Source organism: Oryx dammah, unplaced genomic scaffold (genome assembly GCF_014754425.2).
Source record: "Oryx dammah isolate SB20612 unplaced genomic scaffold, SCBI_Odam_1.1 HiC_scaffold_12, whole genome shotgun sequence".
In the NCBI taxonomy this organism is placed as follows: domain Eukaryota; kingdom Metazoa; phylum Chordata; class Mammalia; order Artiodactyla; family Bovidae; genus Oryx; species Oryx dammah.
The window spans coordinates 4,358,299-4,385,816 of record NW_024070196.1 but is presented as its reverse complement, the minus strand read 5'-3'; the positions used below and the strand labels follow the sequence as shown (position 1 = coordinate 4,385,816).

The 27,518-nt window shown below is 40.1% G+C and overlaps 1 protein-coding gene across 2 annotated transcripts in view; it reads left to right on the top strand.

The window, feature by feature from the left end:
• Positions 1-27,518, top strand: part of MND1 (meiotic nuclear divisions 1) — an 80,207-nt gene that overhangs the window by 9,054 nt on the left and 43,635 nt on the right. For both annotated transcript variants that reach the window (XM_040251421.1, XM_040251422.1), the window contains exons 3-4: positions 6,675-6,732; positions 10,082-10,230. In XM_040251421.1, the coding sequence (XP_040107355.1) occupies positions 6,675-6,732; positions 10,082-10,230 (207 nt within the window). The remainder of the gene's footprint in view (positions 1-6,674; positions 6,733-10,081; positions 10,231-27,518) is intronic.

Here is a 27,518-nt window from a genome sequence, read left to right as displayed (position 1 = left end):
TAGCAGGGGCTTCCCAGGTGGCTCAGTGGTAAAGAAATCACCTGCTAATGCAGGAGTCCCAGGTTCAATCCCTGGGTCAGGAAGATCCCTGGAGGAGGAAGTGGCAGCCCACTCCAGTATTCTTGCCTGGGAGACCCCATGGGCAGGGGAGCGTGGGCTGCAGTCCACAGGGTCAGAAAGAGCTGGACGTGAGTGAGCACACAGGCACACACGTGGACGTCGCGTTCAGTCTGCTTCGGTATGGAGTGTGTCACCAGACTCCTTATTCAGCTGTGTACTTCTCATTTCCAAGTCAGTTGTTGATCATTTATTTGTATTATGGTTTTTCCATATGTATATAAGAATGTCTCCATACACGTACATATTAATACATGTGCACACACACTGCCTCACTTGAGAGCATTATGTTGGTAACTTAATTGAAAGATAGTATAATCTGCAAATTTTCAAATACTGCTGGGTAGTATACAGCATAAAATATTACTTTGAGGCTCTGAAAGATTAAATATGATGCCTTACTATTTCATTTTTCATGTTCTTGCCAGAAAACTTTAGTCTTTAATATCAGGCTCACCATAGTGATTTCTTCCTGGATTGTACCTGACTCAGATTTAGAGTTCTTGACCCTATCCCTGACTTGTTGTGGAAGCTTGCATAAGTTAATGTCACACATATAAATCAGTTAAGTAATGGTAGGAATAATTATGGTAGCTGCAAATAGTGATGATAGCTATAATGTAGGATTTTTTAAAATGTGGTATGTTTTTCTATAGGAATAATATCAGAAAGGCCTTCCATTTGTGGTAAATCCAGTGACATTCTTATTTCCTTTTACAAGAAGTTATGGATGCAGCACATCTCATTATTTGCATATATAGTGCTTTATTCCTATAATGGGTAAAAGGTAAAATAATTATAGTAGGGTTTTTTTAAAGTAAATCTAAGGTTAGATTAATAAAAATTTCTCTTGTGGTTTTGGTAGTGTCTATGTGTGTTTATGTAAACATGGGCTTCCCTGGTGGCTCAGACGGTAAAGCGTCTGCCTGCAGTGCAAGAGACCCGGGTTAGATTCCTGCGTCGGGAAGTTCCCCTGGAGAAGGAAATGGCAATCCACTCCAGCACTCTTGCCTGGAAAATCCCATGGACGGAGGAGCCTGATAGGCTACAGTCCATGGGGTCACAAAGAGTCGGACACGACTGAGCGACTTCACTTTCAAGTGTTTATGTATACATTTATGAACTTTATTGAAATTTTTTTAGGTCTGGGGTAAATAATTCAGCAGTAGTTCTCAGACATTAATATATAAATATTCACCTCAAATGCACATAGCTGGTCAGCCATTTGTTTTTTTTTTTATGATATGTTCGTGTAATGTTGGGGCTTCCCTATAGTCAGACAGTAAAGAATCTGCTTGCAGTGCGGGAGACCTGGGTTCGGTCCCTGGGTCAGGAAGATTCCCCTGGAGAAGGAAATGACAATCTACTTCAGGATTCTTGCCTGGAGAGCTCCATGGACAGAGGAGCCTGGCGGGCTATAGTCCATGGAGTCACAAAGAACCAGACATGACTGAGCGACTAACACTACTACCATACAAGTCTCTGTTCTTTTCAAATCCTTTTCCCATTTAGGTTATTACAGAATAGTGAGCAGAGTCCCTTATGCTGTACAGCAGCTCCTTGTTGGTTATCTCTTTTAAATATAGTAGTGTGTACATGTCAGTCCCGAACTCCAATCTGTCGCTCCTCTCCACCCTTCCCCCCAGTACCCATAAGTTTGCTGTCTGAGTCTGTGAGTCTGTTTCTGTTTTCTGTTCTGTAAATCAGCTCATTTGCATCTTGTTTTTAGATTCCCCCCATAAGCAGTATCACGTGATGCTCGTGACGTTCGTCTGTCTTTGTCAGACGTGTTTAGTGGGACCATCCCTGGGTCCACCCACGTCGCTGCACATGGCGTTATTTCACCCGTTTTAGTGGCCGAGTAGTATCCCATCCCGTATATGCACTATGTCTTTCTCCACGCGTCTGTCAGTGGACGTCTAGGTTGCTCCCATGTCTTCTTGCTATGGTGCACAGCACTGTCATAATTATTAGGGTGCATGCATCCTTTGGGCCATGGTTTTCTCTGGCTGTATGCCCAGGAGTGGGATTGCTGGATCATATGCCGGTTCTATCTTAGTTTTTTAAGGGACCTCCATGCTGTTCTCCATTGTGGCATAATTATCTTTCTGAAGCATATATTTAATAGTGTCCACTTTTGCCTGAAAAAAATAATGATAATAGCTCACATCTATTGCGCTCTTCCTGAGTGCACACCACTGTTTTAAGCACTTGGTGTATTTATCTGATTTTATCATTTTTAACCCTCTGAAATCACTACTATTGTTATCCTCATTCTACAGACCTGGACTTCTGAGATAACAGCGTAAAATACCAGCCCTGTATCTCAAAAAAAGAAGACATCTCAAATAAAGAAGTGATAGTAATAAAACTAGGATAGGATAGGATACAAACCCAGGGAGGGTCATCTGATTATAAAGACAGTGCTAAATACAGCCTCTTTACATTTGTTAGCCTGGCTGTGGTATAACACAGGGGGTCCCCAGCCTCGGACCTGGGCCACAGCAGGAGGTGAAGCAAGCGAAGCTTCTGAAGCCTCGTCTATCGCTTCCCGTTGCTCTCCATCGCTCGTGTTACCTCCTAAACCCCGTCTGTGGAATGATTGTCTTCCATGAAGCTGGTCCCTGGTGTCAGAGGGCTGAGAGCCGCTGGTGTAACACGTGATGTGATGCTCCCTAGACCTCCTTCCTTTATTCCAGGCGTTCGTGCCTGCCACTAACAGGAAGTACGTTTGAGGTTTCTGCTCCTGTGTGCAAAGCCAGGATTCAAACCCTGTCTCCTGGCTCCAGAGACTTCTTCACCGTGTTGCTATATGATGGCTTCATTTTCAGGTTAAAATCCAAACTTCTGACCTATAAAAATATTAATTTCCTATGTTTTATGTCTAGGCAGGATCTTCAAAGTCTAGCTTGGCCCAATCTACTGGCTGTTTTCATTATTTACAAATACGAAGTAGGTGTGGAAATGGCAAAATAAAATATGAAATTAAAAATAATGATAATATTTTCATTTTGGTAATGCAGACTCTCAATTAAAAAATGATATATTGTGAGTTTTTTTAAACTGTTTGCCCTCTAAGTGAAATCTTACTAATCTTCCATACATATAATGACTTATTAAAAGTCATTGACAATCTAGAACAGAGCCTCATCTTAATAATGATGTAGGTGCTGATTATGACTATTTATTCTGCTGCGTTGAAATATTTTCCTATGGTCTCAGAGCCAGAAAAGTAGATTTAATTCCTACCAGGCAGTGGAAGGCTGGAGAGATTATTTTGTCCTTTATGATATTGTTAATTTTCTCAAATAACAAAATTGCTGTTTCTGATTAAACATTTTTCAACTCTGCTTTCTATAATATTAAGACAGTGATGACTCAGATACTGTGACTGTAACAAGTATTAGCAGGTAAAAGAAGTTCAATAATTAGTTTTTATGTAGATAGAATTTATTGTATTAATTGACTGATTCCAATTCATATATTCCTATACATCTTCATTCATATGAATTGTTGCTATTGTTGTTTAGTAACTAAATTGTATCCATCTCTTTGTGACCCCATGAATGGCAGCAGGCTAGGTTTCCCTGTCCTTCAGTATCTCCCTGAGTTTGTTCGAACTCATGTCCATTGAGTCAGTGATGCCATTCCAACCATCTCATCCTCTGTTGCCCGCTTCTGCTCCTGCCCTCAATCTTTCCTAGAATCACTGTCTTTTCCAATGAGTCAGCTCTTTGCATCAGGTGGCCAAAGTATTGGAGCTTCAGCTTCAGCAAAAGTCCTTCCAGATTCAGGGTTGATTTCCTTTGGGAATGACTGGTTTGATCTCGTTGTTCATATGAACATATATGTTATATGTTCATATATTCCTATTCATTCATATTAATACATAGATTTATTTGAAGTTGCTAATGTAATAGATATGCAGATGACACCACCTTTTTGGCAGAAAGTGAAGAGGAATTAAAAAGCCTCTTGAAAGTGAAAGAGGAAAGTGAAAAAGTGGCTTAAAGCTCAACATTCAGAAAACGAAGATCATGGCATCTGGTACCAACACTTCATGGAAAATAGATGGGGAAACGGTGGAAACAGTGTCAGACTTTATTTTTGGGGGCTCCAAAATCACTGCAGATGGTGACTGCAGCCATGAAATTAAAAGATGCTTACTCCTTGGAAGGAAAGTTATAACCAACCTAGATAGCATATTCAAAAGCAGAGACATTACTTTGCCAACAAAGGTCCGTCTAGTCAAGGCTGTGGTTTTTCCAGTAGTCACGTATGGATATGAGAGTTGGACTGTGAAGAAAGCTGAGCGCCAAAGAATTGATGCTTTTGAACTGTGGTGTTGGAGAAGACTCTTGAGAGTCCCTTGGACTGCAAGGAGATCCAACCAGTCCATCCTAAAGGAGATCAGTCCTGGGTGTTCTTTGGAAGGAATGATGCTGAAGCTGAAACTCCACTACTTTGGCCACCTGATGTGAACAATTGACTCAGTGGAAAAGACCCTGATGCTGGGAGGGACTGGGGGCAGGAGGAGAAGGGGACAATGGAGGATGAGATGGCTGGATGGCATCACCGACCCAATGGACGTGGGTTTGGGTGAACTCCGGGAGCTGGTGATGGACAGGGAGGCCTGGCGTTCTGCGATTCATGGGGTCGCAAAGAGTCGGACACGACCGAGCGACTGAACTGAACTGAATGTTAATAGAAAAAGAATTCCTAAAACAGACTTCGGGTACCAGTTCTCTGTTCATTGTCTTAAGATGATGGCAACAGTACAGCTCAAAGACAGAGAACTGGTACCCGGAGTCTGTTTTACCTAATAGCTTTGTAACTTTAAACAGGTTATTTGACTGAAGAAGCAAAAGGCTAATAATAACTTGTACCTACTTCACAGAGTTGGTATAAGGATTAAATGAAATAATCTGTAAAACATTATGATGCCTAGGTCATAAGTGGTTAATTAAAAGTTAATTTAGTAGTATAACTGTGTGTCTTCAGTGGTATCTTTATTCATAGTTTTGATTTTGAAAGTTAAAACCATTGTGTTCTTTTCTTTATTATCTCTGTTTAATGTAGGAGAGAACCAATATTTACTTGTGCCATTTTCTTTGTTCTCTTAAATGACCACACTTCAGTTCTGAGGCTAGTTCTTTGCAAGCCTATTTATTTACACAGCAACCCCAGTGGGGCAGTTGGTATGTCTGGGGCTGTTTCTTGATGACCACAAGTAGGCACGTGTCTCAATGCATTCATGTTCTTTTTCCAGAGAATCTAAGGTATTTGCAAATAGGTTTGATTAATTGATTTTTATAATGCATAAAAGGCCTAAAGTTAGTAAGTTATTGCATGTTCTCTGAGACTCTACAGAAGTTTCTTTTAATAGTTGACCCCAGGTGTGCAAAATTTTGTTTCACAATCTATTAATAGGGCCAGTGACTTAGCATTTTCTTGAATTTACTAAATCTTAAGTGTCCTGAGGTGAAGTTACTTTGTCCAGCATTTTATAATTGAAGATGAAAGAAGTTCACAGTGAATACCTGTATGCCCACTCTAGACTCCACCGTTAACATTTTATACTCCACTTGCTTTATCAGATATTCATCTGCCCATTCCTTCACCCACTTACCGGTTCATCGGTTTTTGCGGGGGTTGTATTTCTGGGGTACTGTCCTTTTGTCAGGTATGTTTTGTGAATATTTTCTTCTAGTCTTTTCAGTTTCTTACAGAGCCCTTGAATGAGCATAAGTTTTAAATTTATGATGCCTAATTTCTATCCTATTGAAGTCAGTTTCAAGTTTATATTGGGAGAAATAGATCCCAGATTTCCATAACAATAATCACAATAATTCTAATTACTGAATACTTCAGTCTTTTCGAATGTTTCAGTTCTGTTATCGAAGTTCTTTTGAGCAATTCAACCAAAGCTTATTACAGGAAGAAAGGAGTATTCTGCATAGATTTGTTTTTCCAGCCATAAGATTGAATGTTCTATGTGTATATCTTCCCCACAATGTTTGGCTTTGCATGTGGTGGACATGTAGCATGTATAGGTTAATGATTGATAGGTAGCCATGATTTGCATGGTTTTCTTATTTAGGGGTAGCTCTTCCGTGAAACCTTGAATGTAAACAAACCTTGACAGCTGTCTGTCTTAGAGCTGCTAAATCTGCAATGTATGGTCTATACTAAGCAAAGCACTATTTGTGTTTTCTGTAAATCAGAGTGTCAGAGAAGCCAACTATCTCATGTTAACAAATGATTCATCATAACTAGGTTTTACACTTCATTGGGAAGATATTCTTTATGTTCTGCCCTCCAGTTACTTTAAGGGATTGTATGTTCATGCAAAATCTGTCTGTTTTAAGTTCTGTTGAAGGTATTGGACAAGATAATTACAATTTCTTCTAGCTCTATAATTCTTGATTCTATTATACTGTTCATTTCCAGGCATAGTTTTCGAATACAATATTTTATAAACATAATTATGGTGAATATAAATATATAGTTGAAAATAAATAAATGTTTTTCATCATTTTTTTAACTCTTTTAAACAGAAAGATGTATTTCAACTAAAAGACATGGAGAAGATTGCTCCCAAAGAAAAAGGCATTAGTAAGTATCAATGATGTAACAAAATGTTTTAATGAATACCGGTCATCTTTCCTGCATATCTTTCACTTCATGGAAGCATAAATTTCTAGAGATGAAGAATGTTTGTTAAAGTCCTTATATAGTGTTTCTGGGCCATGACCATGATTCTTGTGTTCAGAGTATCTGCTCTAGGAAAACTAAGGTGGAATAGACATACATGCCTGTATGCACACACACACATGTATACATATACACAGTTATACACAAGCCCATTTATGTGTATAATTTACTTCAAAAGAAGTAAAACTGTCCATGTGTGTTCTGGTATTTGTTAAAGGGATTTACCTGCTGTGTTAGTGTTCTAAAGCTGCTGTAACAAATTACCGTAACTTGGTGGCTTAGCACAATGGAGCTTTTATTCTCTCATAGTCCTGGAGGCCAGAAATCTGAAGTAGAGGTGTTGGCGGGGTTGGTTCCTTCTGGAGGCTCTGAGGGAGTTTCTGCTTCACGCTTCTCTCCTGGCTTCTGGTAGTTACCAGCGGTGCTTGGCTTATAGACGCATCACTCTAATCCCTGCCTCTGGCTTCACATGGCCTCCCCCTTCTGTTCTCCCTTCTGTGTCTTATAAGGACATGTGTCACTTGCGACCCACCCTAAATCCAGGATGATTTTATCATGAGATCCTTAATTACGTCTGTATAGACCCTTTTCCAAATTAAGGTTGCATTCAGAGGTTCTGGGGTTTATCTTTTGAGGAGTCACTCTTAAGCCCATTATATATGATATATATATTTTTTTAAACCTTACTTTCTGATTGTATAAGCTATACATGTTTAACAGATTTGGAAGTTATATAAAGAATATAATGAAAATAACATTGCTCACAATCCCTCTACTGAGATTACCACTTTTTTTAAGCTTTTCATTTTGTGTTGGCATATAGCCAGTTAGCAGGTGGTGGTAGTTTCAGGTGGACAGCAGAGGGACTCAGCCATACCTACATACATGTGTCTGTTCTCCCTGCAGACCCCCTGCCCCTCCAGGCTGCCACATAACCCTGGGCAGAGTTCCGTGTGCTCTGCAGTGGGTTCTTGTTGATTATCTGTTTTAAATGGAACAGGGTGTAGTGGCAAATGTGAGTTCGTTCTCTGCCTCTGTATCTCTCTGTTTTGTAAGTTCATTTGTATAAGGAATGTCATACGATACTTCTCCTTCTGTCTGACTCACTTCACTCAGTAAAACGGTCTCCAGGTCCATCCCTGTCACTGCAGTGGCATCATTTCATTTTTTTAATGGCTGGGTAAGATTCCACTGTATAAATTGTAACATGGTATATTATGATGTCTTCTTCTTAGCTTCTGTCTATCTGTGTTTGTGTTATATATCTGTCCATTTCTCTGAGAGGAACCCATGCTGCAAATACCATTTTGTGTTCATGTATTTTTTCATATAACATTGTATCGTCTACCTATGTCATTTGCTTTAAAAAAATGATTTACAGCATCTGCATTTCCTAATATTTTTTCTGTGACCACCCATTGTGCCATAATTTGCTTAGCCCATTAGCTATTGTTGACCATCTAGATGTGTTCCCAAATTTTCTTGCTAATGTTAAGATAATTAGCATGCCATTCCTAAATTTTTTCTAAATGACTTATTTTTTAGAGTATTTTTAGGTTCACAGCAAAACTGAGAGGAAGGTACAGTGTTTCTCATGTACTTCCTACCTCTACACATACATAGCTTCGCCTGTTACCAACACCACTCACCATCATGCATTTGTTACGATTGATGAACCTGCATAGACACGTCATAACCACACTGAATCCATAGTTTACATTAGTAGTCACTCTTAGGGTGGTGCACTTCTGAGGGTTTGTACACATGGATCCACCATTATGATATCACATAGAGTATTTTCCCTTCCCTCAAAATCCTCTGTGCTCTTCCACCTATTCATCCCTTCCTTTCCCCTTGCCGAAAACTTTTTTCCACATACAGTAGAAAAAGAGACTTGTATCGTTTTAGGCTTTTTAAATGGATTCTTAAATTGCCTTCAGGAAAGGCTATTATGCTCAAATTCATTTCTCAGAACTGTTATCATTTTTAGAAGTCTTTGACATTTCAGTTTGTACTTTTTTTTATAAATGAGGTTGAATGTTTTGCATTTGGTGGAGATTTTATTTTTTTAATTAAATCTTTTAAGTTTTTAATGGATTTTATTAAATTTGAGGGTCTGCTCTAGGAAAAATTAAAACTGGACTCTATGGATAATTTCTTGGTATAGTTCTATTAATAAAAAGTAAGAATGGGGACTTCCCTGGTGGTTCAGTGGTTAAGAATCTACCTTGCAATGCAGGGGACTAGGGTTCAATCCCTAGTTGGAGAAGTAAGGTCCTACATGCCTAGGGGCACCCACATGACCAGCCCAACGAATGCAGCCAAATAAACACTTAAAAAAAAAAAAAAAAGTAAGAATAGTCTATGAATTTAAAACATTTGTGAAATATGACTTTGTATTTTTACATGGTATTTTTAAAACTCTTTTCTGATTTTCAGTCTTACCCCTGACTATAACATCCAGTTTCTTTCTTTCTTGCTTGCTTAATTTTTTATAGTAGTTTTAGTTTCCTTAGCAAATAAAGCAATGCATGTTTATTATTGGAAAAAAATAAGAAAAATGAGCAGAAAGAAGGAAATAAAAACTGCCCTCTTAACCTTACATTCTGCCTCTCTACTGTCACATTACTGAACACTGTCTTCTAACCTAGTTTTCTATACAGTACGTTTTGGATGTACATATATCCAAGCCATTAAATATTTTATAAAGTAAATTTAATGAATGCATAGTATATTCATCCAGAATATTCTTTTAAGAGTCCAATTATTGTACTAAATTCCAGGGTTTTGCTATGAAAAACAGTGATTTAACGAGCATCCTTAAGCATTATTTTCTTTAGCTAAATTTGTGAAAGTGGAATTTCTATGTAAGAGTTATGCATAAATCTGTTCTTGCTACATTTTTCTACCATGTTGAGGAGTACTTACATCTCTGAATCCTTTATTGTAATTTTTAGTGTTTTAAGTAGTCAAAAAATCCTATCTCATGCTTTATTTTACATTTCTTCAATTATTAGCTGGTTTGACCACTTTTCTTGTTTATTGCCCATGCATGTTTTGTAGATGCTTATTGATATATTTTGTTTTTCTCTTGGAGTATTTGCCTTTTTTGTAATTATTGTTAAAAGCTCCTTATTTATTAACTTAACTCAATCTATAATATTTATTGCAAGTGTTTCCCCAGTTATTAGCCTTTAATTTGATATATGATGTGTCTTAATATGAAGTCTTTAAAAATTATCTCTCTTAGCTGCTATGTCAGTAAAAGAAGTCCTTCAAAGCTTGGTTGATGATGGTATGGTTGACTGTGAGAGAATTGGAACATCTAATTATTATTGGGCTTTTCCAAGTAAAGCTCTTCACGCCAGGAAACGTAAGTTGGAGGTTCTGGATTCTCAGGTAGGCCGCCACAATTTAAAATAATAGATTTGTTTTTTAAGAAAGAAATTTGTTTTATTTAATCCTCTTCCTATTTAGTGGTTTCTGTTAAATTTTTAACATGAATTATTTGACTCACAGTCTAAAGATAATCAAAATCTCGTTTTTTCCAAGAGGAGCAAAGACCTTAGAATGTTCTAACTCTCATCTCACATGCCATGATATTGTTTTCTAGTATTTTAGGGTTTTTTTAGGCTTACAGAAAAATTTATGGGCGGGTACAGAGAGTTCCCAAATACACCCACGCCCCCTGCAACCAAATACGCAGTTTCCCTTATTATTCTCATCCAGTATTAGTGTGATACAGTTGTCACAGTTGACGAGCCAGTGTTGATAGCTTATTATTCACTAAAGTCCCTAGTTTACATTAGAGGTTCATTCTTTGTGTTGTGCATTCTGAGTTTTGACAAATCTACAGACGTCATGTATCCAACATTATAGCATCATGCAGCGTAGTTCACTGCCCTGAAAATCTCCTTTGCTTTACTTATTCCTCCATCCTTATTCTCTCCTCTAGCCTCTAGCAACAACTGATATTTTCAAGGTCTCTAAAGTTCTGCTTTCTCCAGAATGTCATCTGGTTGGAATCATTATAGTCTGCAGGCTTTTCAGAAGAAAGAAGACTGGCTTTTTTCACTTAGTAGTGTGCATTTTAAGTTTCCTCCATGTCTTTTGGTGGCTTGGTAGCTCATTTCTTTTGACTGATGAATAATATTCCATCCCATTGTATGTACCACAGTTTGTTTACTCATTCAGCTATTAAAGGAGTTCTTGGTTGTTTCCAAGAGTGTAGTTCAAGATTCCATCACATTTTAATGAGCTATTTTGTATCCTTTACCAGACTGATGGCATAAATTATCATGTAGAATTTACGATGCAGTGGTCCCCCCCTTATCTGAGGAGATACATGCCCAGACTCCCAGTGGATGCCTGAAACCATGGAAAGTCCTGAATCCTATACATGCTACATTTTTTCTTATGTATACATACCTGTGATGCAGTTTAACTTAGAAATTAGGCACAGTAAGATATATGCAGAGTACGTCATGAGAAACGCTGGACTGGAAGAAACACAAGCTGGAATCAAGATTGCCAGGAGAAATATCAATAACCTCAGATATGCAGATGACACCACCCTTATGGCAGAAAGTGAAGAGGAACTCAAAAGCCTCTTGATGAAAGTGAAAGAGGAGAGTGAAAAAGTGGCTTAAAGCTCAACATTCAGAAAACGAAGATCATGGCATCTGGTCCCATCACTTCATGGGAAATTGATGGGGAAGCAGTGGAAACAGTGGCAGACTATTTTTGGGGGGCTCCAAAATCACTGCAGATGGTGACTGCAGCCATGAAATTAAAAGACGCTTACTCTTTGGGAGAAAAGTTATGACCAACCTAGATAGCATATTAAAAAGCAGAGACATTACTTTGCCAACAGAGGTCCATGTAGTCAAGGCTATGGTTTTTCCAGTGGTCATGTATGGATATGAGAGTTGGACTGTGAAGAAAGCTGAGCACCGAAGAATTGATGCTTTTGAACTGTGGTGTTGGAGAAGACTCTTGAGAGTCCCTTGGACTGCAAGGAGATCCAATCAGTCCATTCTGAAGGAGATCAGCCCTGGCATTTCTTTGGAAGGAATGATGCTAAAGCTGAAGCTCCAGTACTTTGGCCACCTCATGCGAAGAGTTGACTCATTGGAAAAGAGTCTGATGCTGGGAGGAATTGGGGGCAGGAGGAGAAGGGGACGACAGAGGATAAGATGGCTGGATGGCATCACGGACTCGATGGACGTGAGTCTGAGTGAACTCCGGGAGTTGGTGATGGACAGGGAGGCCTGGCGTGCTGCGATTCATGGGGTCACCAAGTCGGACATGACTGAGCAACTGAACTGAACTGAACTGAAGATATGAACAACAACTAGTCATGAAATAGAACAGCTATAGCAATAACAATGTGAATGTGGTCTCTTCCTCCAAACATCTTATTGTGCTAATTTAGTGCCCTTTCCGTCTTAACGAAGCCCTTGTCATCCCCGGGGGCTCTATATTTTGCAGTTTGAGGTGCAACAGCAGAACTAGCTCAAATTTCTTTTGCCTTCTTCACAGTTTCATGGAGAGAGGTCTTTGCAAGTTCAGCATACGATTTTTTTCTTTCCTTTTTAAGAATTTTCACCTTTTCTCTTCAAGGAAGCTCTTTGCAGCTTCTCTTTAGCATATCTGAGTTGCGTGCATCAGCACTCTTGTGCTTTGGAGCCATTATCAAGTAGAATAACGGTCACGTGAGCACAGGCACTGTGATTCCATGACAGCAGCCCCATAGCCAGCATGACTGCTAAGTGAGTCACGGGCAGGAGGCGCTGCACGGAGGAGCGACTCACGTCCCACGTGGGACGGAGCGGGACAGGGCAAGGTTTCATCACGCCACTCAGAATAGCACACAGTCTAAAACTTCTGAACTGTTTATTTCTGGAATTTTCCATCTGATATTTTCGCACTATACTTGACCACAGGTAACTGAAACCATGGGAACTGAAACCACAGATAAAAGGGGACTCTACTATATAGGCAAAGGGTGAAATTTTAGGGAAAGTACTGTGGACTTTTTTGGGAAGGGAGGAAGAGTCCTGATTTTCTGGAAGGTAACAGTCACAGGAAAAGTTAATTAACAATAGTAAATTAATTTCTCTCTGGAGGTTGTGTGAGATTGTGTTTATTCACAGGAAAATCCTCCTGAAACACCACTTTTTAAAATGATGCTCCTGTGTTCAACTTTATGGGGAACCATAAAGTCAGTGTTCTTAATTACAAGCAACACAAAGTAGCTCTGGTTGACATTAGCAGAAAAGAAATTTATTAAAAGATGTAAGATGGACTTGCAGAATCACTGGGAAGGATGGACACAGTTCTAAAAGTAGGCAGGAACTGAGAGAAGGTACACAGCTAAACTACCAGGACATACCAGTATGCCTTTCTGGTGAGGATACTGCTGCTTCAAACATTGCACCCAACTTGGCATTGCTGACCTCAGAAGATAACCTCAGGTTTATCTGTGTGTGTGTGTTTATTCTTTTTCAGATTCTTTTCCCTTACAGTTTATCACACAGTAGGACCTTGTTGTTTGTGATGCTGCATTTTTTTCTTGCTAAGAAATAACATACGTATTCATCACTCAGCAGTTTTTTTAACTTATGCAATTAAAAACTTTATATAAGGTGATTTCTGTTTAGGCCTTATTACATTTTCCTGTCTTCACGTTTTTTTGTTCTTGTTATCCCCTTTGAAAATTCCCTTGTGTTTCCTTTCTACTTAGTTCTAAATGTCTCTTCTCAGAAGCTTTCTCAAGCTCCCTTAGCTTACTGTGTTCTTGCCCTTCTCTAAACTCCTGTAGTATTTTTGGTCTTACCATAAATAAAATGTACAGCTTTGGCAACTATTGCTGGTTGTCCAGTAAACATTGTCACCTTTCTCATTACTAAGAAAACATTACTATATTGAAGGAGCATAAAACATTAATCTTCCCAGATTCCTTTGCATCTGTGAATGGCAGTGGGAGACAGACTTGATGAATGAGATGTAAGTGAAGAGAGGCTTTGCGGCTTCTGGGAGAATTTCACTTTCATGGTAAAGGCAGAACCCTTTCTTCCTCTTTTCCACGATATGGCCCTGAGATCATACTGTGCCGACGTTCCTAGGAGTGGCCGGGCCTGAGTTGACAGGGCTCGGGTCCCTGGTGGCGTTTTGACACGCTGCACGAGCCTTGGACTGCCTCACCTCTGGACTTCACGTTGCATAAGAAAATTAAGCTGGTTCATCTAGTTTTAGTCAAATGCTCTCTTTGTATTCTAAAAGGATGTATTCTAGGTGGATAAATTTGCTTTAAATTTTTTTTTTAATTTAAATGTGACTTAGCTCTTGTATTACCTATTGCTGTGGAACAGAACTGCATGCCCCAAAACTTGATGACTTAAAAGAAACAAACGTTAGTGTGTCACCATTTCTGTGGGTCAGGAATCCAGGCATGGTTTAGTTAGACTCAAAGCTCATGTGAGGGGACTTCCCTGGTCGTCCAGTGGTTAAGCATCTGTCCTACAGTGCAGGGGAGGCAGGTTCAGTCCCTGGTCTGGGAAGGTCCCACCTACTGTGGAGCAACTAAGCCTGTGCCACAGCAAGAGAGTCAGTGCGCTGCCAGAAAGACCCGTGTGATGCAACAGAGGTCACGTGTGCCACAGCGGAGGCCTGGCAAAGCCAAATCAGTACACGCTAAAGAAAAGTCTCACGTGAGGCTGTGGTCAGACTTGGCCAGGGCTCTGTTCTCATCAGAAGGCATGTCTGGGAGATTTACTTCTGAACTCAGTCTTAGTGGCCATTGGATTTAGTTCCTTGCTGGCTGTTGGGCTGAGATCTTCAGTTCCTGGAAGTCTGTTGGGCTGGTGGCCTGGATTCCTTGGTAGCGTTTAGCACCTCCCTCCCTCCCTCCCTCCTCGAATCGTGGTTTCTCCATAGGACAGCTCACAGTGTGGCAGCGGCCTTTCCTCACAGCAGATGTGCATGGAGAGTCCGAGACAGAAGCCACAGGGGTTGTTGTAACTTAATCTTGGAAGTGACTCACCTCTGCCTCATTCTGTTCCCTAGAAACAGCTCATTAAATTCAGTTCACAATGAGGGAGAGATTATACACGGGGAGAGATTATACACGGGCATAAATACCAAGAGACGAGGATCGCTGGGACCATCTTAAAGGATACAGACCATGAATTTTTCATTGTTCTAACTTCTCAAATGTATAAATCTTTTTATTCTTTTTTAAATAGCTTTATTGAGGAATAATTGACATACCAAAACCATATTTAAAGTTTATAAACTGTTAAGTTTTGACATACATGTATATCCGTGGAACCATCACCATAATCAAGCTAAAGAGCATACCCATCACCCCTAGAATTTATTCGTTCCCATTCTGTCCTGCCTAGCCCCAATCCCTGACACACACTGCTTCCCCTGCCCCTTTCCTCAGGCAACTGCTAATTCACTTTCTGTCATTATACGTTAGTTTTATATTTCCTAGCTTCCCTGGTGGCTCAGATAGTAAAGCGTCTGCCTGCAATGCAGGAGACCCGGGTTCAGTCCCTGGGTTGGGAAGATCTCCTGGAGAAGGAAATGGCAACCCACTCCAGTACTCTTGCCTGGAGAATTCCACGGATGGAGGAGTCTGGTAGACTACAGTCCATAGGGTCTCAAAGGGTCGGACACAACTGAGCGACTTCACTTTCACTTTATATTTCCTAGAATTTTATATCAGTGAATCATGCGGTACTCTTCCTGCCTTCTTTTACTCAGCATAACTAAGATGTATCCATGTTGCTGTATATATTACTCATACATTTTTATTGTTCAGTGGTATTTCGTTGTGCAGATGTACAGCAGTTGTTTACCTGTTGATGGACATTAGGGGTTTTGTTTGTTTTAGTTTCGGATTATTAGAAATAAAGCTTCTATGAATATGTATATATGTCTTTGTATGGACATATGTTTTCATTTATATTGGGTAAATACCTAGGAACAGAATCCCTGGATCATATGGTAGGAGTATGATTAGCTTTTTAAGAGGTTGCCAGATAGTGTGCCAAAGTGTCTTCGTTCCTACCAGCAGCGTGTGTATTCTGGTCTCTCCATATGCTCATTGATACTTGGGATGACACCCCTTCTACTAAGTGTGTAGCGATATCTTGTAATTTCCATTTCTCCAGGTTAATTCTTCGCACATTCTAGATACAAATCCTTTATCAGATAAATGCTTTCCAAATGTTTTCTCCCAGTCTTTGGTTGTCTTTTCATTTACTTAACTGTGTTTAGAAAAGCCGATATTTTTAGTTCTGGGGAAGTCCAGTTTATCTGTCAACTTGTTTCTTTATGGTTAGTGTTTCTGGTGGTGTTATCTTACCTTCTTCCAGACAGTTACTCCTGCCTGAAATTAGGCCTAACAAGTGCTAATTAAGCATTTCTTTTTGATTTTGTAAACCAGAGATAATCTGGAACAATGTATGCTTTTTATTTGTTTGCCTCTGGATTTAGCATAATTCTATTTCCCTGGTAGCTCAGACAGTAAAGCATCTGCCTACAATGTGGGAGACCCAAGTTCGATCCCTGGGTCCGGAAGATCCCCTGGAGAAGGAAATGGCAACCCACTCCAGTACTCTTGCCTGGAAAGTCCCATGGACTGAGGAGCCTGGTAGGCTATAGTCCATGGGGTTGCAAAGAGTCGGACACAACTGAGTGACTTCACTTCACTTCACTTATTTAGCAAGTGAAGGAGTTTTGCAAAAAAAGTAAGCAAGAGATTCTTGCTAGTATAATGAATCTACTTTTAATAAGTGAACTTAATATCATTGTTTATTCTCAATAAGGGATAGGATGTTCTATTTAGTTTCTGTCAATATTTTCCTCTTTCTACTGGTTTGAAAGTTGGGATCCAGTGTTTTTCGTGACATACTCCTGTTCCCGATGCCCCATTTACAAGCTGGAGATCAAAGCTTAATCTCACACACTTCCTCCAGCAGTCACAGTTCAAGTCAGAGGCCACCACATAAGTAGTAGGTCCTATACCTTCTGTTCTCAGTTCTGCAGAGTGAGATTTTGATATGTCATTCATAAGAGATTGATAGCATTTGGCATTAGCAGTAAATAACTTTTTTTAAAAAAACAAAAACTCAGTACCATTTCACTGACCTAAACCTACTTTATTTTTTCACTGAAATTTGAGAAGGAATGCCAGTATCATACTATGCCCCTCAACTATGGTTCTGAAGAGAGCTTATCATTTTAGAGAAAAAGCTTAATGGGAAGAGAAGTAGTTAGAAATCAAAGATGGATTGAAATCACAGTTTTAACTTTTTGCTAGTTGTAAGGATCTTGGAAAAGTTTCTTAAGCTTTTAAAGCCTTAAAATTCCCCAAATTTGTAAAAAAAAAAAAAAAAAAGAGAGAGAGAGAGAGATTATACTTACTTCAAAGGGCTTGTGTGGATTAAGTAGTATATGTAAAGTGCCAGTGTGCATAGGCACTGTGTATGGTGGCTGGAGGTTTGACTAAATTAGTGCTCATCCAGGAGCATATACTCTTGTTTATTTGTTCAATCAGAGAAAATATTTGAGGGTCTACTATGTGCAAAACATTTTACCAGACAGTGGAGGTAATTCAAAAAAGTAGAAATCAATATCTTTACATGCTTTACTCAGAAAGAACCTGTAACCTGTGCTGAAGGTAAGACACATACACGTGAAAGAGGGAAACGGAGAGTGAAAAGTGTTGAGTGGCTGACTGCCGCCAAACGAGCGATGGAGATTCAAAGTGTTGCAAGAGGTCATGGGATTTATATATAGAAGTCACTGTTAATGTTGAATTGAAGCAGATTCCAAATTCAGGGTTGCACTGCAAGATCAGTTGGTTCAACATATTGCCAAAGTGAAATGTTAACTTCTTTTGAGTTCCTTGTTAATTACTTCCAGATTAGAGAGCAGGAGCTGTTAGTTCCCCCCACCACCCCCATCATTCTGTTCTGCTTTGGTTCTGCCAGTGATTCCAATTAAGTACAGGAATGTACTTGTCTCTTGAGAATGGGCGTTTTTTTGCAAGTCTGAAAATTAAATCAGGAAACATTTTTCTCTCTTGCCTTTAGGTTGTATGTGTTGATCACTATTAAAGGCAGTCTAAAAAAGCCTCATGGTTATAATTTATGTTTCTCTTTAACATTTTCTAAGATAGCAAAGAAGCTATCAACTGTGTGTGGCTGCGTTAACTGCTTCTACGGAAACAATATGTGCCTCCTCTGTATATGTGTGGTACTAAGTTCTTTGAGCAATATAAAAAATGATAAAATGTGTGTTTCGTGTTGAGATAATTTATATTTACTTGGTAAGGGAAGATAAATACTTTATACAGTTAATTAACTTTTAATGAAAAGACATTGTTAATTAACTTTTATGAAAAAGAAGTGTATATAGTTAAGGGAGACTTCCTAGAAATGATTTTTTGAGCTGAAAGTTGCCTCAGTGTAGATGGATGGAGGAGATGACTGAGGAGGACAGAGGGAGCCACTGATGCTCTTGATGATGACAGCCAGGGAGTTTTAGGAGTTTGTCTTAGTCCATTCAGGCTGCTGTAACAAAACACCACACATGTGGTAGCTTATAAACAACAGATGTTTGCTTCTCATGGTTCTGGAGGCTGGGAGTGAATGAAAGTCAGCAGAAACAAAGGTGTGAGGTAGTCTGAGTGAGAGCAGCCCACTGGCTCAGCCTCATCAGTGCTGCTGTGACTCTGTGGTGGTTTTTCACTGATGCCCCCTTGTTTAAAGGGTCAGAGCTATGGAAATCATGCTTTTTCTCTTGTTTTCTTGCTCTGCTGAGACTTTCCTTAGTTCTTCATCCAAGTTCTGATTTGCAACCCATTTATTACTACTGGAAGGTAGTTTGAGGGTCAGGTTTTTGATTTATGACCAGCATTTCATTTTGAAATCCACACTAAATTGGATTTCAGACCCAGGGTATGGATTTAGGGAGACACTAAGAGATTCTCAGGATAATTTTTTTTTAGTTTCACCAATTTTTAGAAATGAGTACAGATCTTCCTCTACTTCTTACAGTGGGGTTATGCTGTCAACCCCATGGGAAGTTAAAACTGTTTTAAGTCAAAAAATGCATTTAATACACCTAACCCACCAAGCATCATAGTTTAGCCCAGCCTATCTTATAAGGGCTCAGAACATTTAAACATTAGCCTACAGTTGGGCAAAATCATCTGTCACAAAGACTTTTATAATAAAGTGTTGAATATCTTATATAATTTATTGAATGCTGAAAGTGAAAAACAAAATGTTGTCTGGGTACAGAGTGGTTGTCAGTGTGTTGGTTGCGTACCTTGGTGGTGACGCGGCTGAACGGGAGCTGTGGCTCACTGCCTGTGTACAGCGTGCAGCGTCACGGGGAGCGTGTACTGCCTGTCACTAGACCAGGACAAGAACTGAAATCCAAGTTCCAAATATGGTTTCTACTGAATGTGGACTGCTTTTGCATCATCATAAAGTTGTAAAATCGTTGTCAAAACATCGTAAGTTGGGAACCATCAGTACATAAAATCATTTATTGCTAAAACTGAATGGGTAAAGAGTAGGTCCACTCGAGCTGTGTGGACAACTTGAAATATTTTTGAATAAAAATAGGCGTTACCTCTATTGAAATTCTTTCAGTTCGGTAAATGTATAGTGAATGCTTGCTGTGGCAGGCATTGTGACTGAGAGGGCTAATGGTGAGTGAGGTCGCTCCGGTCCTCCAGGACCTCACAGCCTGGTGAGGAGAGACCCCGGTCAACAGACCCCTGCCACACGGTGGGATAATGTACAGCATGGGGGAGGATGGTAGAGGGTGAACGTTCTGCTGAGGAAAGGCTTTACAGTTAAGGAAGGAGACGTTTAGGTTTGTTCTGGAAGATGTGTGAGTCTAGAAGGGAGTTGAGGGTGAAGGACATGCTGGGCACAGAGACCCATATGTTAGAGTAGTGGGGCACAGTGACTTACAAGATGGACTCTAGACCCAGACTCTAGACTCAAATCCTACTTCTTCCATTTACTAGAAACATCTTGTGTCTCTGTTTTCTCTGCTAAGTGGTCCTAATATTTCCTACTTCACAGGTTGCTTGTGACAATTAAATGTGTTGTATATAACTGCCTACAACAATGACTAATCCATAGTAAGTGCTTTAACTTGTTATTAAATGCCAAGGCTGGATAGATATGTATAGAACTGCATAATATCTGAGAAAATCTTGAGTTGTTTTGTACTGCTCAGGTGAATGTGAGGGGTGAATGTTGTTATTGTTCAGTCGCTAAGTCATGTCCAACTCTTGCGACCCCATGGACTTAAAACTTGCTGGGATCCACTGTCCTTGTGATTTCCCAAGCAAAAATACTGGAGTGGGTTGGCCATTTCCTTTTCCAGGGGATCTTCCTGACCTAGGGATCAAATTTGTACCTCCTACATTGGCAGACAGATTCTTTACCACTGACCCACCAGGAAAACCTGATAATGAAGGGCTCTGTGTATGAAGCTGAAGGATTTTGAGTAGAGAAGTGAAATGATCAGAGCCTTATGTAAGAAAGATGCTCCTGTTGGCAGTATGGAGGCCACGTAGGGGTGTGCACTGTGAAACTACCCAGCTAGTGGCTGTCCCAGGCCCACTCTGCTCCAGATAAAAGGGCTTCTTTGCCCCTCCTGTGCCATGATGGTATGGATGGTACCTGTGGGGCTGCTTCCTCCCGGGGTTCTAGATCGGAAGTGATAGATTTTCTCTATTCCTGTACCCTCCAGGTTTTCCAGGGGCTCTGTAGTTGCAGCTAATCTTACAGAACCAGAGAGGGTAAATCAGGGCCCTCCTCAGAAACTCTCCCCAGTGTCTAATGTTCTTCCTTTCCTCCTAGACTCTCCTGCATCTTCTGTCTTCAATTTGTCATTTGAAGAGGACAGAACAGGACTGGTTCCGGCTGGTCTGATATTTTTCTGGTGTAAACCTGGACTTTGACTTTTGAAAGAACAAAAAGAAAAAAATCTTACGGTTCCTCTGTGTGCTGTCACTGAAGTTTGTTCAGGCTTGGCTAGAGCAGTTATTACTCTTGTCATATTTACAGACGTCTCTCCTGTATTAGGTATGTGTCTCAAACATAAGATAAAAGCCATGTCTTCAATTTTCTCTCCCCCAAACCTAATACTAATCCTAAGTAGGCATTTAATCATGTAAACTTAAATGAGTGAATGAACACATCAGACAACTAACCAGCTTCTAAACCATCTTATCAGCCTGTAAGTTGATGTTTAATAAAAATGTTTGATAAAGAATGCTTTTGTCTAGAAATAAATGGAATATCTGACTAACAGTGGCTTAAATAAATGGAAGTTTATCTTTCTCACATTAAGTTAAGAGGTAGGTATCTGTTAATGTTGATCAGTGTCTCAGCGGTATCTGTCCGCATCTTTGGGGTCCATTATGGTTATGAGATGGCCAGCATAGCTACTCTTGTCATAGCTGAAGAATGGTATGGCAGAGAGGAGAGGGAGGTTACAGGAATGTGGTCTCTTAACAGGAATATGAAAGAAAACTTTCTCAGACCTCTCCAACAGACTTTGGCTTCAATCTGTAGACTGAAACAGTGTCTCTCTTTAAACACTGTGGTTTCCTCTCTGTAGAGGAAACCAGGAGTGGAAGTGGGTAAGGAAGAAAGGAGGTTGGGAATGGCTTAGAGGAGTCGGTCAACCAAAAGGATTGTAGGCATAGTGTTATAAATAGGGTGCTATTTTATGAGAGTGTAAAGTTCTATAACTGCAGCACGGTTGATCAGATAGTAGTGTTTAATGGTAATATAGTCTGTTCTCAGTGAATACGTGAGCTGTACAGAAAACATTCTGCTTTATCATTGACTTTTTCCCCTTTGGTTGCAGGGGTGATGCAGGGCATCAACAAAATAATATTTGTATTTTGATGTTTCCTTTCAATAGAGAAATACTTGGCCAATTTCTTACTTGTATAGATAATCCCTTTTTTTTTTGTTATTTTTGATGTGAAAGTGGAAGTCACTCAGTGTGTCCTGACTCTTTGCAACCCGATGTACTGGGGCCTGCCAGGCTCCTGTGTCTATGGAATTCTCCTGGCAAGAATACTGGAGTGGGTAGCTGTTCCTTCTCCAGGGGATCTTCCCACCCCAGGGATTGAACTCAGGTCTTCTGCATTGCAGGCCGATTCTTTACTGTCTGAGCCACCAGGGAAGCTGTACAAATACATTTTTGTTGATATGTCTTCACATTTTGTCTACTGACATTTTTCTTTTAAAAAAAGTATCAGAGACTCCTATTTGTTTTAGAAATTTTAGTTTCTTCATTGAAAGGTTTTTCTTTATTAAAAATAGCATTTATTTGCATCCTTTGTTTCATAGCACTAATGTTAAGTAACTATGCTGTATAGCTCAAAATGTAGTTTTTTATAAAGACATTTTTAAAATCTATTTTTGGCTGTGCTGGGTCTTTGTTGTTGCAGGCGGGCTTGCTCTAGTTGTGGTGAGCAGGGACTAATCTATAAAAATATATTTATAATATATAAATATAAAGGACTATAAAGAAACCTGAGCACCAAAGAACTGATGCTTTTGAACTGTGGTGTTGGAGAAGACTCTTGAGAGTCCCTTGGACTGCAAGGAGATCCAAACAGTCCATCCTAAAGGAGATCAGTCCTGGGTGTTCATTGGAAGAACTGATGCTGAAGCTGAAACTCCAGTACTTTGGCCACCTGATTTGAAGAACTGACTCAATGGAAAAGACCCTGATGCTGAGAAAGATTGAAGTCGTGAGGAGAAGGGGCCGACAGAGGATGAGATGGTTGGATGGCATCACTGACTCTACAGACTTGAGTTTGAGCAAGCTCCGGGAGTTGGTGATGGACAAGGAGGCCTGGCGTGCTGCAGTCCATGGGGCCGCAAAGAGTCGGACGCGACTGAGCGGCTGAACTGGGGCTGCTCTCTGTTTGCGGTGCATGGGCTTCCCACTCTGGAGGCTTCCCCTGTGGAGGCTTCTCGTGGTGGAGGCTTCTCACCGTGGAGGCTTCCCCTGTGGAGCGCAGGCTCTGGAGCGTGCAGGCTTCTGTGGTCGCGACGCACAGGCTCGATAGTTAGGACGCGGGGGCTTCATTGCCCCGCGGCGTGTGGATTCTTCCCAGAGCAGGGAGAGAGCTTATGTTCCCTGCGCTGGCAGGTGCATTGTTAACCACTGCACCACCAGGGGAGTCCAGCATATGAGTTTTGTTTTTTTCTTAAAAGTTGCCTCACTTGAAATTGTTCTGGACGTTGTTTATTTAGAATGTTGACAAATTTAATGTGTTAGTATGGTGCCCAGAGGGACAGGATTCTCAGTGAAAAACCTAGCCTTTGCTATCCAGATGACCTGGATTAAACTAGCAGCATTGCCATTTACTACCTGGTCAAGTTACCTAGTCTCTCTGGATCTCAGTTTCTTAATCTGTAAAATGGCAATATTAAAGCTTCCAATGAGGTCATGTGTGTGCTGCACCCTCTACAGGCCTAGTTCTCTGGAGGCACTCCATGGTAGCTGTTATAACAGATAAGTGACTCCTGACAGTGGAGAGTACGCAGAAACTGTATGGCTTGTTGCATTTGTAGTTTGTTGCTCATCATTGTTTTCATTTACTTGAAGGAAGGGAAGAGAAAATGAAGAATGTGACAAACCTTTTTAAGTAAAATTACTTGCTTCTTTAGTTCGGATTATCAAGTTATATTCAGTTTATTAAAGTGTTTATTTTGTAGAAGATAGTTCAACTTTCTCTCTCTTTAAAAAAAAGTTTTATATTTATCTCTCACTTACTGGCCCCATATACCTCTGATAATAGGAGAATTCCACTGTTTTGCAATGTTAAGCCAGAGAGTCATCACCTAATGGCATAATCACATTATAAATTTCCTAACTATACTTAACCAGCATTCCAAAATGGATTTTTCTTAGCCAATAAAACTAGAAGTAATATATCAAATTCATGCCAGTTTTTCTCAGTGGAAGTTCTTTCTATTTTGATTGTATTGGGCTATAATCTTTTTAAGTAATTTTTAATAAAGATTAAAAGTCACCACTAGACATTTTAATGATTCCATTCTTGATTTATAATTTTTGCTATCTCTTTCAAAAATAAGAAAGAACTTTTTATTTTTGTGGCATTTGATATCATTAAGTTCACAAATCAAAAAAAAAAGTTGGCAACATTTCATTTCTCCTCTTTAATAAGCTAAATTACAAAGCTACTTACTATTTGTAGTTAATAAGTAAAATCACCAGTTCTTTTAGGAATTTTGATATTGCTGCCTTCTTGATGGAAAAGATTAAGAGCATTAGGTCTTAGCTTTTCAACCTTTTCATATGGATATTTTTAAGCCTACTGTCTTTCTTCACCAAGACCACCTGTGCTTGATCATACCTTATGGCAAGTCTGTGTGTTTTCCATCTATGAGCACTTACGTTGCTCCCATATCTTGGCTATTGTGACTATTGCTGCAATGAACATAGGGGTACATGTATCTTTTTGGTTAGTAATTTGGTTTCTTTGGAGAAATACCCAGAAGTGGAATTGCTAAGTTGTATGGTAGTTCTAGTTTTAATTTTTTGAGGAAACTCCATACCATTTTTCAACAGAGGCAATGCCAGTTTACATTTCCACCAACAGTGCACTAGGGTTCTCTTTTTTCCATGTCCTCAGTTCAGTTCAGTTGCTCAGTCGTGTCCAACTCTTTGCGACCCCATGGACTGCAGCACATCAAGCCTCCCTGTCCATTACCAACTCCCAGAGCCTACTCAAACTCGTGTCCATTGAGTCGGTGATGCCATCCAACCATCTCATCCTCTTTCAGCCCCTTCTCCTCCCACCTTCAATCTTTCCCAGCATCAGGGTTTCTTCAAATGAGCCAGTTCTTCGCATCAGGTGGCCAAAGTATTGGGTTTCTGCTTCAGCTTCAGCCCTTCCAATGAATATTCAGGACTGATTTCCTTTAGGATGCACTGGTTGGATCTCCTTGCAGTCCAAGGGACTCTCAAGAGTCTTCTCCAATACCACAATTAAAAGCATCAATTCTTCGGCGCTCAGCTTTCTTTATAGTCCAACTCTCACATCCATACATGAGTACTGGTAAAACCATAGCTTTGTTGCTGTGTGTGGGCCTTCTCCAGTTGTGTCGAGCAGGGGTACTCTCTAATTGGGACGCACAGGCTCAGTAGTTGTGGTGCAGGGGCTTACTTGCTCCACAGCATGTGGGATCTTCCTGGACCAGGGGTTGAACCCGTGACCTTGGGTTAGCATGCAGACTCTTTACCACTGAGCCACCAGGGAAGCCCTCACTGTGGTTTTGATTTGCATTTCTTTAGTGATTTTGAGCATCTTTTCATTTGTCTGTTGGCCATTTGTATATCTTATTTGGAAAATTATCTATTCAGATACTCTGCTCATTGAGTTATTTGTTTTTTAATATTGGGTTATATGAATTCTTAGGATCTTCCCTGTAGCTCAGACAGTAAAGAATCTGCCTGCAATGCAGGAGACCCAGGTTTGATCTCTGGGTCGGGAAGATCCTCTGGAAAAGGAAATGGCAGTTCACTCCAGTATTCTTGCCTGGAGAATCTCGTGGACAGAGGAGCCTGGCAGGCAAGAATCCCATGGACAGAGGAGCCTGGTGGGCTACAGGCCATGGGGTCGCAAAGAGTTGTACATGACTGAGTGACTAACACTACTATATGAGTTCTTGGTATATTTTTGATAGCAACCCTTTGTTGAATATATCCATAGCTCAGTAAAGAATCTGCCTGCATTTCAGGAAACCCAGGTTTGATTCCTGGGTCAGGAAGATCCTCTGGAAATGGAAATAGCGACCCACTGCAGTATTGCCACCTAGAGAGTCCCATGGACAGAGGAGCCTTGCAGGCTACAGTCTGTGGGGTTGCATGAATTGGACACGACTTAGAGACTAAACCACTACTGTTGGATGTATCATTTGCAAATATCTTGTCGCATTTAGTAGGTACCCTTTTTGTTTTGTTGCTAGTGTCCTGCACTGTGCAAAAGCTTTTTAGTTTGATGTAGTCCCATTTGTTTATTTTTGCTTTTGTTTCCCTTGCCTGAGAAGACATATCCTCCCCAAAAATCTTTCCAAGATTGATGTTACAGAGCATATTGCTCATGTTTTCTTCTAATAGTTGTGTGAGTTCATGTTTTATGTCTAAGTCTTTCTGTGTATATGGTATGAAAAAGTTTTAGTTTGATTCTTGTATATGTAGCTATCCAGTTTTCTAAGCAAAGAGATTTGTCTTTTCCACATTGTGTATTCTTGCCTCCTTTGTCATAGATTGCTGCTACTGCTAAGTTGCTTCAGTCGAATCCGATTCTGTGCAACCCCATAGACGGCAGCCCACCATGCTTCTCCGTCCCTGGGATTCTCCAGGCAAGAACACTGGATTGGGTTGCCATCTCCTTCTCCAATGCATGCAAGTGAAAAGTGAAAGTGAAGTCGCTCAGTCATGTCCGACTTTTAGCGACCCCGTGGACTGCAACCCACCAGGCTCCTCCATCCATGGGGTTTTCCAGGCAAGAGTACTGGAGTGGGTTGCCATTGCCTTCTCCATGTCATAGATTAATTGACCATAATTGCATGGGTTCATTTCTAGTCTGTCTGTCCTGTTCCGTCTGGAGGAAGAAATGGCAACCCACTCCAGTGTTCTTGCCTGGAAAACCCCATGGACAGAGGAGCTTGGTGGGCCACAGTCCATGGAGTCACAAAAAGTTGGACACAACTAAGCACACACAAACACCTTCTGTTCCATTGATCTGTGAGTCTGTTTTTTTGTGGCATACTGTTTTGATTACTGTAGCTTTGTAGTGTAGTTTGAAATCAGGGAGCATGCTACCTCTAATTTTATTCTTCTTTCTTAAGATTGTTTTGACTATTTGGGCCTTTCATGGTTTGTTGTTGTTTTTACAAATTTTGGAATTATTTGTTCTAGTTCTGAAAATTGCCAGTGGTATTTTGATATTCATTGCATTGAATCTGTAGATTGCCTCGAGGAGAATGGTCATTTTAACATTCTTCCAGTCAATGAGGATGGTGTGTATTTCATCCAGTTTCTTTCATCTGTGTCTTACAGTTTTCATAGTACAAGTCTTTACTTCCTTAGTTAGACTTATTCCTAGTTGATTTACATGTTTTGATGCAACTGTAAGTAGTAATGTTTTCTTAATTTCTCTTTGTGATAGTTTATTGTTAGTGTATAGAAAACAAGGGCTTCCCCAGTGGCGCAGGGGTAAGGAGTTCATCTTACCCCTGATACAGGACATACAGGAGATTCATATTCAATCCCTGGGTCAGCAAGACTCCCTGGAGAAGGCAATGGCAGCCCACTCAAGTATTCTTGCCAGGGAAATGCTATGGACAGAGGCGCCCGGTGGGCTACAGTCCATGGGGTTGCAAAAGAGGCAGACACAACTTAGTGGCTAAACAATACCAGCAACATAGAAACACAATAGAATCTTTAGGTTGATTTTGTATCCTGTGGCTTTAATGAGTTATTTTATTCTAACAATTTTTGGTGGAGTTTTTGAGATTTTTTTTATATTGTGTCATGTCTACCGCAGTGACAGTATTACTTCTTTCCAATTTGGATTCTTTTTC